This window comes from Oreochromis niloticus, linkage group LG10 (assembly GCF_001858045.2).
Source record: "Oreochromis niloticus isolate F11D_XX linkage group LG10, O_niloticus_UMD_NMBU, whole genome shotgun sequence".
In the NCBI taxonomy this organism is placed as follows: Eukaryota; Metazoa; Chordata; class Actinopteri; order Cichliformes; family Cichlidae; genus Oreochromis; species Oreochromis niloticus.
The window spans coordinates 30,722,722-30,738,874 of record NC_031975.2 but is presented as its reverse complement, the minus strand read 5'-3'; the positions used below and the strand labels follow the sequence as shown (position 1 = coordinate 30,738,874).

Genomic DNA, 16,153 nt, shown 5'->3' with positions numbered 1-16,153 from the left:
ACAAAGCTGCACCGCTCCATGGATTGTTGGAGCATTACAGCTACATTAGTCAGGAGCCTCGCGGAGTAATCTGGGTCCAAAACTCCGTCCTCTTCAGGTCCCAAAGTCAAACAAACACTGAGAGTTAAAAACTGTCTAAATTCTTTCATCTTTAATAAAATTATCAGTGTTGCTGCTTTACCAGGTGTAACAATTAAGTTTAGCATCCAGGCATCCATGAAAACAGAATTTATTACATTTAACTGAGTTAGAAGTTAGCAGGAAGTTAGCTCGCTAGTTACCTAAGCATGATATAGCATGATGTTCTGACTGAGAGATTTCTGAAAAAATTCAAACATACAGCTCTGCTATCACTTCCAACATAAATGAAGACAGAAAACTAAACAGCAGTGACGTTTGTACGGTTACTGAAGTTGGGCTAGCTGGTATGTAATGATATGCAACATGATCGCTAGCGACACAGCTATGTTAGCATAACATAAACACAGTGAAGCTGGAGGATGAATGCTAACTTTTTTCCACTCGTTAAGGTGAGGGTTCCTGATGGTTAGGGACAAATGCAATCACATGGCAGGATGCTGTAAACGGACCAAACTTCAGTCAGGAGAACAACTGAGATAATCCATCCACAATACGAGGTTAGTCATTAATATACTGCAACAACATAGGAATAGAGCAGCTGTGATAGAATACAGCATTAATGAATCAATGATACTGAAGTGGAGGAAGCAAGAAGAATGAGTTGAGTAAAGTTTGACTGTTATCTGACTGTTTTGTTCCCGCTTAATGTACCTTATAATCAAGTGAGCCTTATGGTCTGAAAGATATGGTATATAGATTTGTTGAAAACAGTAAATGTAATGGAAACCGTTCAAGTGAAACCTACTTGATGGGTATACATTGATTTATACCAAGTATATTTAACTTCATGGTTAATTATTTAAATAATGAAACCCTTCATTTGATATATTTGAGCTGGTTTATGTTTATGAGGACAAAGAATGTAGCAAAAAATTGACATTAAAGTCATATAGATTTACCAGCCAATTTATTAGGTACACCTTTTCAACTGCTCTTTGAAGCAATTATCAGCCACTCACTTGGCAGCAGCTCATGAATTTATGCATGTAGACGTGATCAAGACAACCTGCTAAAGTTCAAACCGAGCGTCAGAGTGAGAAAGATTTAAGAGACTTTGAAAGGTGGCATGGATGTTTGTGCCAGACAGGGATCTACTGGGATTTTCAAACACTATCGTCTCTAGGATTTACTGAGAATGGTCTGAAAAAGAGATGCTATCTGGCGAGCTGAGGTTCTCTAGGAGAAAATGTCCTGTTGATGTCAGAGGTCAGAGGAGAATGGCCAGACTGCTTTGAACAGGGAACAACTTTTTACAACCAACGGATTTAAGTAATTTTCCTGATGACTTTCTGGTCTCAGTCATAAGTCTTGTGTTTTATTGAACTTGATGAACATGGTGTTCATTTTGTAAATGATGGTCTTCCTCAGAGTCAGAAAAGGAGGAGGAAGCAGAGTGAGGCTCCAGTACTGTATCTGTCATCAACTGTTACCTTTTGGTCTCTTGTAGGTTTGACAGTCTCATAATAGAAATGTCAAAGATTTGACGTGTTGAGAGGGACGCTGGCTTCACCTGTACAAACACACTCCATCACTCTGAATTGAGGTTAAATGTCTGCAAATATTGTATCTCACATAATTGGAATTTTTTTCTTTTAGTCCTCATCTGTCGTGGTACTTAAAACAGAAAAGCGTGTCTCACAGCAAGAAATGTTTGGGCTTCCAGAAGCGTGTCAAAATGTTTTGAAATGTATTTAGTCATGCCCATTGATCTGCACCTGATGCTTGGTTGATTTGATGTCCCTGAATGCTCCAGTTTACACGACCTGCTGCTGCTGCTGCTGCTGCTATATTGGTGCTATGATCGATCAGGGCCCAGGGTTGAGGACCACCTGAGCATTACTTTATATTTTAACACTTACACTTTGTCATGATCAAGCACTGCACTATAAGTCATATGTCAGGAGATTTAGGAAGTCAGAATGTCAAAAACAACTGAAATATGGCTTAGCTGAGTGTGAGTGTGAATCCACATATCGTGTTCTTTTTGTCCATCCAAAGAAAATCAGAAAACAAAAATCACATTTATGTTTTTCACATTTCTTCAGAAACAGCCTGGAGTCAAGAATGAGAGCTGGCATCATTCCCATCTTACAAAAGCCTGGTCAGTGTTACATAACAGATGTTGAGACCAGTGTTTCTCAGGCTCAGATGGCAGATTTAGAAAATACTTCCTATGTTCTTGTTACCCAGGAGGAGCTTGGCAATCACACTTCTTTGCAGTTCACTTTATCACCACAATTCTGAACATGTTCAAAGCATTTTATACCAAAACAAAGTCTGTTAAGCACATTATGTGAGCAAAAACTTTCCCTCAGTCCAACAATCACTCTTGTCATGTCCGATTAAGATCCGAGTGTAGTAAGATGTTTATATTGTACATCAAAGAAAAAGAACCCCAATGAACCAGCAATCCATTATGAGCAGCGCTCTGCAATGGTGGGGGGGAAGAACTCCCTTTAAACAGGAAGTGACGTCCAGTAGAATCAGAGCCCGGGGCAGACATGTTTGAGTTTAAGACTTGGGATGTTTGAAAGAAGAGATGGTTGCTGTCCAGGTGTGCTAAGCAACATGTTAGCATTAGCCAACACCTTCCAGTAGATGGTAAACTGGGACTGAGTGCTGTTGGGTGAAACCACAAGACCAGCAGCTTTTCTCTTAAGCTGGTCCTTAGTTTGTCTGCACTGGTGGTTTGTTAGGGGAAATGTGTGTGTGTGTAAATCATTTACAACTTTTTGTGCAGTTGTAAGTTGAAGTTGTTGGGGTTTTTTGGCATGTCATTTGGGAACCACAGCTCTCTGCAGAACTACTGAACTTTACACCAATAAGATTATTTTTGCTTTTCCAAACAGTGAGTCTAAGGATAGAGGGAAGTATATATGAGTTCTGAGAACAGTGAAATTGTGGGTTATTAATAAAGTTTCGACTTTGGAGGGGACTTCATTTCTGGGTAACAGTCTCTTGTGGCTTCTCTTTTTTCAATAATGTTGATGTCTGAAACACACACACTGGGTTCCTTCATGGAACAAGAGCAGTTGCTTCTTTCTCTTACTGAGAGTCGTTTCACAACTTAGAGGAGGTGATGAGGAAAAACTGAAGACATCTAAACAGCAAGCAAAGTTTATTTTTACGTTATTATTTGCCCCGGTTGTTGCTTCTTCTTTTTTTTCATCTCATATGTGTGTATCCGTGTGTGTGTCTACTATATCAGTGATGCGAGCCGAGCTGAGGGCCGCTGTGCCCGCTGACTGGAGCCGTATAGATCAGCAGAGTGTTGGAGATTATGTCCATTGATCGGACAGGAGGGGTTTGTGGTTTGATTCTGTGTTTTGTGATTTCAGGGGCCGAAGGAGCCGTGTTCAGCAAATCAGTGGAGACGCCGCATGTCAGAGCTGAGCCGTTCAAAGAGCTGCGGTGAGTCTTTCCACGGCACACAGCAAGCACTCGGTCTCATGCAATACATGAACAGATGTACCCTGAGTTCACATCAAAGTTCACAAATACTGCAGCAGTGTAGTGTAATGCAACGTAATAAAGTGCTGACAGAAAACCAGATCAATCACTCACATTGGTACACCGCACAGATGGTACGAATTAATTTATGGGAATTAATTAATGGAAAAGCATTTGATTCCTACAGTTTCCTTTTTGCTCTCCAAGGTGTGTGTGTGGGGGGGAACAAAAATGAATCTTTTTGAAATCGGGGCATGAAGTGAGAGGTGACTCTCACCTCACAAACTCTCACTGCACTGCTTTGGCAGGAGCTTAGAGGATGCACTCCTTTGATGCCATAATTTGCAAAAATTATCATCCTGTTGTATTCAGTAAGACTTCAGAGTAGTAACCAAGACCACGAACACATCGCAAAGAACGAGGTTTTTATTCACATAACAGATAAAAGGAGCTGAGAGCCTTTTTCACACAGACTTCTATACAATCTTCTTTTGCCACCAGAAAAGTCGCCCCCTGCAGGCCATTAAAGAGAATGCAGGATTAAGGCACTGAGTTGTTTTACTGCAGTACTTAAGTGGTACAGCAATAAAAACTGAAACAGCTAATATGTTTTTTCTGAAAGGATTTTCCATTTTTTAATAAAAAGGGGTTAAATCTTGGCGGTATACTAGTTCCCTGACATTCTCCCATTCATTCTTGGAGGTTTACCGATGCCTGTCATGGTCCTGGGTCTCTGACGCAATATTTGAAGCCTGTTCTGGATTTTTGGTTTGGTTATCTGGAATGAGATATTTTCAAGGTCTTGAAACCCTTTGAGTTTTGTTACGTATATGTCTTCGTTCTTGTTCATGTTAGTTTCCATTCGTTTCCAGTCTGCCCTAATCTCGTCTCTGATTCATATCACCTATATGAAGTCATGTCCCAGTCGTGTCCCTGTGTTCTGTCGCCATCGTTTTCTGCTTTCCCTGTCTGTTCTGCCAAGTTTGTGTCTTAGTCTCTGAGCTAGTCGCTTCCTGTAAAATTTTGATAGTTTCCTGTTCAGTTTCACTTCCTCTGTCTGTTCAGCTGTGTACTCCAGGTGTGTCCACTCTGCCCTAATCTCCTCCTGTGTTCATGTTGGGTCCTCTGTCACGGTGTGTGAACCTCCAGTTGTCGGTTTGTTCCTGTTCGGCTCCGTTATTGTTTTCGGGTTTTTGTTTCCTTCACCTTTTTACCCGCATTTAAATGAAGCTGTGATTTTGACATCCTTCATGCGAGTTCACATGACAATACCAGTTCCCTGACATTTTTCCCCAAAGAAAATCCTGATTAATTCTGCCTCGCTGATCGCTCCCTTGTAAAATTTCGCCCCCACCACACACCACACTTCCAAACTACAAAGCAATGTTTGTTTTACCACAGTGAACATGTTCAGAATAAACCACTTAAAGCCAGATGATGATGATGATGAAAGATTTTGAGGTAGAACAGCTTTAGGTTATCAGCTATCAGTCAAATTCAGCTCAGACTGAGTGTGTGGCTCCGGACTTCGTCGTTCCTCTCCACGGTGTACATGGTGTGTGTTTGCATGTGTGTGAGGCGTGGATGTCTCCGTGGTGTAAACGTCTTGTTTATCATCTTTCTCCCGTCTGTGCTGTCAGATGTGATGACAGTCAATCAGAGCAGAAAGTGAGCGAGACGGATGCCTGGTGTGACTGTGGATAACGGGACGTAGGGATGTCTGCGAAGGGAAAAAGGAAAAAGAAAAGTTGGAACAAGAAGAGATAACGTCCACAAGGTCAAGGCGTGGGAAAGAAAACGGGGGAAGAAAGATTAATACTGGTCAGCGAGGGTAGCCATTTTCTGTTGAGCTCTTGTTTATTAATAGCGTTTTTTCACCTGTTTTACCTGATTAGACCTCTCCTCAGGACTGACGGGGTGTGTACAAACTGATTGATGTCTTTCTCACTCTCCTATTGCAACCATTAAATTTGCTCCACTTCCCATCACAGATCTGCCCACGTATACCCTACAGTAGCAGAACGCTAATCAACCAGAACAACTGGGAAACGCTGCGAGTGTGTGGGTGGGTGTGTTTGATGGGTATGTTTTGATGGAGAAGTGAGTCTTATTTGCCTTTACTAAAATACAGAGACTTTTTCACTTTTCAGTCGTGTCCGCCCAAGAAGATCGTTTGTAATTCTGTAAACCAGAGGCTATTTAGGTGTCTGTTTCTCTGTGTGTATCCTCCTGGGTGATGCCACAGCTTATCATGGAGGTGCTTCACCAGGCAAAGTTTATATAAAACTACATTTAAAAAACAAAAAAGGTCATTACTCACTAGGTATAATGTAAACAGCAACAGGCCTAGAATGCCTTGTGGCGTTTCCATCCCATTAGTAATGCACAAGCTGAGTAGAAGTTTCTTGCCCTGCTTCATTTATTTTTAATGTGCATGAAGAAGAAGACATTACAGTCAAAACTAATTTAAATTTTTAAATCCGATAGATATAAAGGTGTATTGGAAATATCTGTAAAGTTATGACCCTGATTAAGGCCTGATTAAGGAAACAGTGTGATGCTGTCCAGAGACTGAGGGTGTCAGAAAGTATGCTGACCTTTACAAAGTAGTTTAGCCCCAAAGGAAAATGTAATTTTAACCTTCCAGACCAAGCTGTGTTTGTCTTAAACCAAACAGATATAGAAACTCAGTTGCTCAGAGTGCTGAGTGCCACCATAAAAACGTTGCAGTTTTCTCAGCACATCCATATGCTTACATTATTAATTATAGATCCATCAGAGCACTTTTTTATGCAAGGTAGCTCATAATGTAAACAAGTTTAACTTCCAGCCCTGCTAGACACACTCAGTACAGACCTATAGATATATAGAAAGCATCTTTTTTGAAAATGCAAAAAGTCAGTCCCCTAATGCCCTGTATCTACAGTCGTACTCCAGAAAACAGTGGTTGGAGACAATGGCAACCATGTGCAATGAACTTCACTCTCATTGTCTTTGAAACAGCTGCTATGAATATGAGAATCAGGTCAAAACAACTTTGGTGTATTGCAACAGTCAAAACAACAATAGGATGGAGTCGCTCCACTATCAGTTTGTAATTGGTCAAGTTGGCAGTTGAAAGCAATCTGTAATCTGCCAATTAACTGTTATAAATCACTCATCTGTTGCCATCTGTTACAAATCTGTTGCTGTCTGCATACACAGAAATTTGCATTAAACAGAAATTCACATGAACTGAATCCAGCCAGTTGGCAATCTGTCTGGCAAATTTTTGCAAACCTTCACTAATCTGTCTGAGAGTGATTGCACTCAGTCCAAGTTGGACCAGGATTGTTTGGAGGCATGCTACCTCCCACCGGGCAACCTGTGCAATTGGCTTGCCATCAAAACTAGTCATCCATAGGTTGATAGTCTTGTACACTCAATGCAGTCAACCACCAGTTTGTCATGCTCATGAGGATGTTGCCGTGCTGTTTTTACTGTGACTGATACAGAACAGCTGTTTCAAACAAACCCTGGTGCTGTACGTTTTGTTGCAAAATGTGTTCAGTGTGGTGTTTCTCGTTGCTGCAACCTGGTAAATTACTTAATTCTTTTCTACAAATAAAGCTCACTGCTTTCATTGGTATTGTTCATCGTGTAGCTTTCAATATCAATCCCAAAAGTGAAAACGCGACTTGGCAGCACTTCCTCATTTTATTGGGCTCCATCTACTCGATGTGTTTTAGCAGCACAGGTCCTCTGTCAAGGTGTCCTTGGTTGTGAGCTTTTACTGACATTTTTCCTCAATACTTGAAGTAGGGTGTTGTTTTTGCACTGCAGCAAAGGACACAAAGGACGAGAACTTTTTTTTTGTAATGCTGCTACCTAAGCTTTGATTCTTACTTCGATACACTGAATTTTGGGTGTAAGTGGACCATTTCTTTACTCTGTATGTAACATGTTTAACTGTTCTGGCCATGCAAAACAACCTAAACAAAATAACCTAATGGCATCCCATAGATTAACCCAGGCAGCAGGACAGTTAGGCCATAAGTAGCTGTTTACTTTGCTTTACCACATGTACTATATAGACAGCAGCATTGGGTGAGCCTATGTACACATTACACCTACAGGAGCATTTATGACATCCCATTCTAAATTGAGCCTTGTGCAGCTACAACAGCTTCCACTCTCCTGGGAAGGCTTTCTACAAGATTTTAAAGTGTCTGTGGAAATGTTTGCCCATTCATCCAGAAGAGCATTTCTGAGGTCAGACACCAATGTGGGACACTCACAATCTCTGTTCTAGTTCATCCCAACGGTGTCTGATGGGGTTGAGATCAGGGCTCTATGTAGGTCAATCAAGTTCTTCCACACCAAACTCATCCAACATTTCCTTTTTGGACCTTGTTTGAAAAGTCAAAAAAGTCATGGTCAACTTGGAAATGAGGAGGTTTAGGCTAAAGCCCAAAAAAACAATACGTGGTGTGTTAAAATACTTGTCTCTATACAGTTCCAACGAGGAGTCATTTCTGACAGTCCTGTTTTAGCATATACTTTGTCTTCTTCCACCTTATCCGACAGAAAGCACCAGTGTTTGGTTCAGTGCTTTTTTGAAGTAGAAGAGATTTCTCTCAAAAAAAACTGTTTGGTTTCCAATTACCTCCTCAGCTTGCTTGTCACCATCTAAGCCTTAGCCAGCTTCTTCTGGAGGGGAGATGATGCACTTAGACTTAAAACCTCAGTCCAGCTGAAGCAATAAAAGATGTAGCTTAGATAATGCAGTCAACAGACAAGAATGTGATCTGCTTTCTTCGGTTATTAACCTCTGAACATCCACCTGTTCACGTAGAAACCATTTAGCAGTGGGTTGCATCTTTAACTACATGCCAAACAAACAGTTTTAGAAACTATCAAATGTATCCTTCGAAGAAACACTCTTACATACATTTTAGTGTTAAAGTCCTTTTGTTTTTGAGATGATAAGAATATATTTGGATCTTTACATTACCCTAAACCAGGGGTCTGCAACCTTTTACACCCAAAGAGCCACTTGGACCCGGTTTCCACGCAAAAGAAAACACTGGGAGCCGCAAATACTTTTTGACATCTAAAATGAAGATAACACTGTATATATTGTTTTTTACCTTTGTGTGAACAACTAAGGTGTGCTGCTTATGAAATCCATGAAGTGCTACAGAGAAAATTACATTTTATTTATGTAATCAACACATTTTGAACTCTTAAAGAAATATAACAAAAGCAAAGACACCCAGCTGAACTAAAATGATCCAGCAAACAAAAACTGTTGTGAGCCGCCACCCTTATATCTCCTTTGGACTTTTGGAGCCTTGACCTGACTTTTAAAAAATAACTGGTAAAAAAGCTCTATGCTGCTGAAAAATTGAAAATAGATATTTGCAAAATTCTGCCTGAATATGTATTTTACCTGGTTAATGCGTGCGGCGGGGGCGTGGTCTGCAGCGCCGCTGCAGGGGAGGCGGACGCACCTGAGCGACACCCGCAATCACGCCTCGCTGCCTTTACGTCTGCGCTATCTGTGCTGTGTTGTTGGTGGTCTGTGTCGGGCTGTGAGCTGCGAAGCTACAGCCGGCTGTATGCGTACAGCAACCGTGTGTGAAAAGTGCTCAATAAAGAGATGCTGAAAAGCGCGTTCATGCAAACATCGTTGGGTCTGCCGTGATATGTTTACAATGGGACTTCTGCTCCTGAACCTCTGCGCACAGCGTCTGCTAATCGGTGCTGTGCGAAGTCAGTTTACGCAGGACTGTAAGCTGTCATCTGTCGTCTGTGAGGCGTGAGCGGTGTTTGTCTTTAACATAGTTCACGGTGGAGAACAGCTGCTGACATAATGTGGATCCGAAGATCCGTAATTGGCCTACCTGGGGTTGAAAGTCTCGATAAATGCACGGCGTTTCGGCGGGAATACCGGCTTCCGCGAGTGTGACGCTTATATTGAGCGAGGAAAAAATAATAGAATATAATTTTATATTTATATTTCAATATCACAATAATCTTCCAATTTAGAACTACAAGTTTAAAAGAACTAACATAAATAAAATACACTTCAGCGAAATACTTCTAATTTATTTTCCCAAACCACGCGGAGCCGCAGTATAAGGACTAAAGAGCCGCATGCGGCTTCGGAGCCGCGGGTTGCCGACCCCTGCCCTAAACCCACAACGTGAAATGTGAATCATTGCTGAGGGATTTTGGGCCACTCTTATTTATAGTGTTCATTTAGTTCCTTTCAATCAGGTTGAGGTCTGGACTTGTAACACCTTGATTCTCTTCTTTCTTCATCAGAAGTTCTGCTGCAGATTTCCTGCTGTTCTTGGGATCATTGTGCTGCTGCGTGACCTCTTTCAAACAAGCTTTAGTTTAACTTTTCTATACAGAGGAGTTTGTGGGCGACTCATTCATTGCATGGTGCATCGTCGCACTTGATACACAGTGATCGAACATGGTATGAGGTGTTTATACTGATATGCTGTGTTTGGTTTTCTTCAAACATGGCGCTGTGCAGTATGGCCAAACATCTCCACTTTAGTCAGGTCTACCCAAAGAACTCTCTTTTAGAAGTCTTGTGGTTTATTGAGATGCAGCTATGCAAACCTAACTTATGTTTCCATGTTCTTTCAAGAGAGAAGACACTTTCACCTGGTTGTGGTCTGACTTTGGGTTGAATTTATGGTAACATTATGGTAACTTAAAGATTATGAATTTGGTAATGCACACCTGAATGCTTCACACCTGCAAACAGCCACACTTCCTGATGATCAGCTGTTCAGCTACATTTGATTAACAGCATGTAGCTGTTATTTACCTCTTAAATGCAGAGTCTTGTGAAAACTTTCTTTATCACATGACTGCAGGGTTTCCATTCACTTATTCTTTTTAGGAAAATACTTGGACTTGCCTCAAGGCGCATCAACATGCCTCGAGGCGGTCCAGTACACCATTTGCAACCACTGGATTAACCTACCATGACCCCAGCAGTTTCAAAGGTTTGGCCTTAAAACAGCAGCACTCCAGCTGCAGCAGACTTTCCAGCAGTAAGCAGACTGCAGTGCTCTTTAGAAGGGAAATGTTCATATTGTTGCAGTAAATGTTCTATGCATGATCTTTCTATCTATATAGCACAATGGTATTCTTTGATCTGAATTGAATGAGAGGGACAGCGGTAGAAAGACTGTGAAGTGAAAATGAGAAAATCTGGAGGAAAAAAAGGGGAGAAAAGAGGTGACAAAAGTATGGAGCGTGAAGATTAAAGAATAAGAGGGGGTGAGAACAAAAGAGACGCGAGTGACAGTGAAAGAGTTTGAAAGTATATGAAACTGGGAGGGGGGGGAAATATTACGAAAAAACACAGTATGGAAGAAATGAAAGAGGACACTTTTGTCCGAAAGTCCGAGACAAATAGAGTGAGGAAAAAAGAGCGTGTAAGAGAAAAACGAGACAAAAGGGGATTTTGAAGAGAACAAAATGAAATAAAAAGAGCTTTATGTGATAGAAGGGAAGCTATGGAGACGACTTTGATGGGATTTAGGGGTCGAATAGAGAAGGACACATAACTAATAAGAGCATTTCAGTGCCGTTTGCATTGAGATGAACTGAAAGCATCAATCACTGCTGCTTCCTTTCAGAATCATTAGTTCAAATAATAACAAAGTGATACTTTTACATCACTGATGCAATAGATCGTTTCCTAGGTGACACTGGAAATCCTGTCGTCAGGTCACTGTCCACACAACACGACAGAGTCTATAGTAAGGCGTAGTTTTTCTTCCCTCTTCCCCTTTGTTGATGCATCTTTGGTGACAACTAGCCAATTGAGAATGAAATATGGCCCAAACTATCCAATTATGTCAGAAAAAGGCGAGCGAGCTCGTTGGTGCATGGCTAAAATCTAATCTTACCCTAATCTCTCCCAGCTCCTTGGCAGGTAGCAATCGAGGAATCAAATCCTATTTCAGGATATCATATTAACCCCTAACACATTTTCGGGCAGCCAGACACACATCCCAGCCAGAGCCGCCGCTTCTTCATCAAAGCCATAACCGTTACATCCATCTGCGTGGTAATACCTTGTCAACAGGATGTGTCTTTGCATCTGAAGAATGCCTTTGCATTTGTATCCCGACCAACTGAGAGCACAGATAAAGGGAATATATGTATGAAGCAATATAAAGGAAAGCGAATGCGGGAGGGGAAGAGAACAAAAAGCAGAACAGAAACAAACTGGGAGCATGAGTGAGAAGAACTTTTTCCCCCTTTGAATGAAATAACACGTGAAGATCCTCGAGGAAACTTTGGTAGACTTGCATTAGCCTGGTCTGTCCCTCGGTTCTTCGTGCATCTTGTAGCGCTTCACCGTGCACGGTAACCTAATGGGCCTGAGACTGAGACCATGGTGATGGACAGAAACACACAGCAGGAGGCAAAGTTTCAAATATTACAGCATAATTCAATTCAATTTTATTTATATATGGTGAAATCACAACAACAGTCGCCTCAAGGCGCTTTTCAGAGACAGTCAGGAACCCAGCGTTCCCTCCAGTAACTCCAGGACCTCTTCTTCTGCCTGTATTGATTACATTTTTATTATTTTTTTAACATTGTTAACACCATTAGACGCACTAATGATGATGCAAAGGCTTTGATAAATGGTAAATGGCCTGTATTTGTATAGCGCCTTACTAGTCCCGAAGGACCCCAAAGCGCTTGATAGGCGAGTAAAACCAAAATAATACTGAATACTAAACAGTTTTTTAAAAATCATAATAAATACTTAATTTCTTTACTGGTTTTAATATTTTATCTGAGGAATTACATCCATCTTCCATACTGTGTATGTTCTGGAAGAGCCAGAAGGTCCCACCTGCTGCCATTGAAAATGAGGCTACTTTCTCTGTGCCTGCTTTCCCTGCGACTGGACCTCCTCTTGTAACCACACGTGTTAGGTGTAGCGTGAAGCTGGAGAGACCGGTCAAGTTAAATAATATCGAGCTGACGACATGTTATGCTGCCGTAAGTGCAGTAAAACCTTTCCAACAAGCATCAGACAGAACATCACAGCAGCGAAAGCAAGAGGGCGAGACGCAGACGGGAGCGTGTTAGCCGTCATGTCGACTCTCCTGACCACAGTTTGTGATTCGGTGAAAAACATGTTGTAAAGGAAAAGCTGCTGGCAGTGCGCTGCTGCTAATCTGTGACACAGTAAAGCCACAGCAACACAGAACTGAACTGAATAGATCGGCCCATTGTCACGATATCCAAACCAATCCAAATATCAGCTCAGTGCATCCCTACTAACAGGTTCGTTCTTAACCAATGCATCATTTTAACCAGGCCTAACAAAACAAACCGAAAATGAAAGTGAGTCTGAATAGAACTGACTTCAATTGGCTTCTATTTAAACCACTTCTTAATAACAGTCACAGTCAGTCAGTGCTTTGTATTGTAAGATAAAGGCTCTGAAATGTAGAGGGAAATCCAAGAGTTAGATGATCCCCGTGAGATGATGGTAGAATGATGAATGTAGGGAGGAAGAACTCCTTTTCAACAGGAAGAGATCTCCAGCAGAACCAGGTGGAGCCTAGGGCTGTTCGATATAACGATATATATCGGATGACGATAGAAAAACGTCTATCGTTTCATTTTACGCTATCGTTTGTTTCGTGGTGTCGCAAAATAAACTCTTTACGGCAATATTTTTTCATTATTTTGATGGTCACTGTAGTGGCTATATGAATTTCCTAAAGTTCTCTCTTTCTCTTATATTTAATATAACCACACTACAGACGGACAAGCACCTGTTTTTATGCGTTGTCGTTAGCAACAACGACGGTAAAACCACCTCGTGTCCGCTTGTTTATTTTCCACATAAACCTTTCACAATAAAGCTCAAGATCCTGTTGAGACTTTTCAAAATAAACTGAATCACGTGAAAGATGCAGAGTATTTACGGATGAGTAACAAAAAAGAGCCGTCAGGTGCTAAAAAATAAACCTTAGACTCAAACGTTAGAACAGGCTTTTCCCCGCAGCACGCTGTGTAATAAATACTCACAAAGAAAACGGCGGCCGTTACAACCTATGTCTAAAAATGTATCGTTTCATGCATCAGTTAAAACACTCGACTCCAGGTACGCGACGCCCAGCTGGAAACACTTCACGCAAGTCGAGCTGCCCGACATTCACAGAATTTACAGAAAATGTTACATTTTTGTGATTTATATCGTTATCGGACGATAGATGTCTTAATATCGGGATATGAGTAAGTGAAAAGGTCCACTTCGATGGCAGTGATGGAACTTGTAGAAGGGATATCTAATGCAATAGATAATAAGGAATATACCGTTGGTGTTTTTATAGACTTAAAAAAGGCGTTTGATACAATTGATCATTCTATATTAATGAATAAACTAGAGAGATATGGCATAAGAGGGATAGCATATAAGTGGATGAAAAGTTACCTGGATGACAGATATCAATATGTTGAAATCAATAATGTAAAATCTAATCAGTTGAAGGTAACTTGTGGTGTTCCTCAGGGCTCTGTGCTGGGCCCTAAATTATTCATATTATATATAAATGACATATGTAGTGTTTCCAAACTGTTAAAATGTGTATTGTTTGCTGATGATACCACTCTGTATTGCTCAGGTAAAGACCTAGAACAGCTTCTGACTACAGCGGAAAAGGAGTTAAATATATTAAAAAACTGGTTTGATGTAAATAAGTTATCATTAAATATAAAGAAAACAAAACTGATTATTTTTGGCACTAGACAAATGAAAAATGTATCTAAAATCAGGGTTAATGGAATTGAAATTGAAAGAGTGTTCGAAAATAAATTTCTTGGAGTGATAATTGATGATAAGCTGAGCTGGAAGTCTCATATAAATCATGTGACAACAAAAATGTCAAAAACCATTGCTATTCTCTACAAAACAAAGCATGTCCTGAACAAAAAATCATTATACACACTTTATTGTTCTCTGTTGCTTCCATATATGACTTATTGTCTGGAGATATGGGGTAATGCATATAAAACAAATACTCTTCCTATTTTCAAGTTACAAAAAAGAGCTATAAGAATTATAAATCAATCAAACTATATAGAACCAACTAACATTTTGTTTATTAATCTAAATACCCTAAAATTTTATGATTTAGTCGAATATAAAATGGCACAGATAATGTATAAAGCACAAAATAACTTGCTTTGCTGCAGTATTCAGAAGCTGTTTAAAGTCAGAGCGAGTCAATATGACTTAAGGGGAACAGATGTCTTTAAAACAAACAAGATAAGGACAAACATAAAGCAAAGATGTGTTTCTGTTAGAGGAGTTAACCTGTGGAATAGTTATGACAATGATTTAAAAAGGTGTAGTTCATTTTCCTTGTTTAAAAACATGTTTAAAAATAGAGTATTAGAAAAATATATTAATCAAGAATGAAAAGAGCAAAAATAATAATTCTGAAACTCTTGATTGTTTTGCTTTGATGTAATTATCTAAGGTGGAAAAAAAAAATTTTTGTTTGTTTGTTTTTGCTTTGCTTTCTTTTATTCTTTGCTTCGAGCCCTGTGTACAGGAGCTGCATGCAAAAGATTTTTTGTTAAAAGGGTTGGCATAATAAGCAAATGCTTCAGCCAATACCCTTTGATTAGCCTTGTCTCATGATTTTTTTGCTTTTTGGTAATCTTTATTTTGTATTCTGTATGCTAATCAATAAAAAAAAAAAAAAATCAATATGAGATTTTGGTCATATCGCACAGCCCTAGTGCAGCCATTTATCATTATAGGTTAGTACAGGTTTCACAGTTATCACACCGTAGATCTGCAATTTCTTTATCCCATTAAGAAGTGAAGCACACCTGTTCTTCATCAAATAATGAAACACAGGGCGGCACCATCTTAAATCACCTGATAGGTCACATGACCACAACCAATGGGAATAATATCCAATCAGAACCACGTCTTATAGACGAAAAAAAGATGATCAATAATCTAGAAGTAATACATATCGGCACGAAAAATCAGTGCAGAGAAAGACGCCACCCTCACGGTGGTGATGATGTGCGCCGATTTTTCCTGTTTTAAGGTAAAGAAGAAGAGCATGAAGAGTTCATATGGAAAAATTAAAATAAAAAACTATAGAAAATAGAATAAATAACCACACACGGCAAAAACTTTCCTCTCCTCTGTGAACGCCCTGAATTTGAGCTGCTGCAAAGAGACAAAGCCTTGACAGTCATGTGACAGCAGTGCAGGCCAATAGAAGAGAGGGGACAAACTCCAAAGCTGTCCCACAGATTTATTTTTAGACTGCTTTTTATGCTGTGGACAGATTTAAACACTTGCTTGAGGCTCAGTGTGAAAGTTCACTATGAACTGATTTGACCTTAAAGGTGCTTTAAAATCACCGGTTCCTTTTGTATTAAATAACTTTCTTCTGGATGTCCGCTCTGTCTCGTGTTTTTATTGTCCTCTGGAGCACTTCAGCACGAGGCAACAGTGCTGCAGAAACTGAAATTATTAGAGCAGAAGCCA

The 16,153-nt window shown here is 40.2% G+C and overlaps 1 protein-coding gene across 4 annotated transcripts in view; it reads left to right on the top strand.

Moving 5' to 3' along the window:
• Positions 1 to 16,153, top strand: part of sgcd (sarcoglycan, delta (dystrophin-associated glycoprotein)) — a 413,854-nt gene that overhangs the window by 375,207 nt on the left and 22,494 nt on the right. For all 4 annotated transcript variants that reach the window (XM_025910688.1, XM_013276741.3, XM_005472310.4 and 1 more), the window contains one exon: positions 3,480 to 3,552. In XM_025910688.1, coding sequence (XP_025766473.1) covers positions 3,480 to 3,552 — 73 coding nt within the window. The remainder of the gene's footprint in view (positions 1 to 3,479; positions 3,553 to 16,153) is intronic.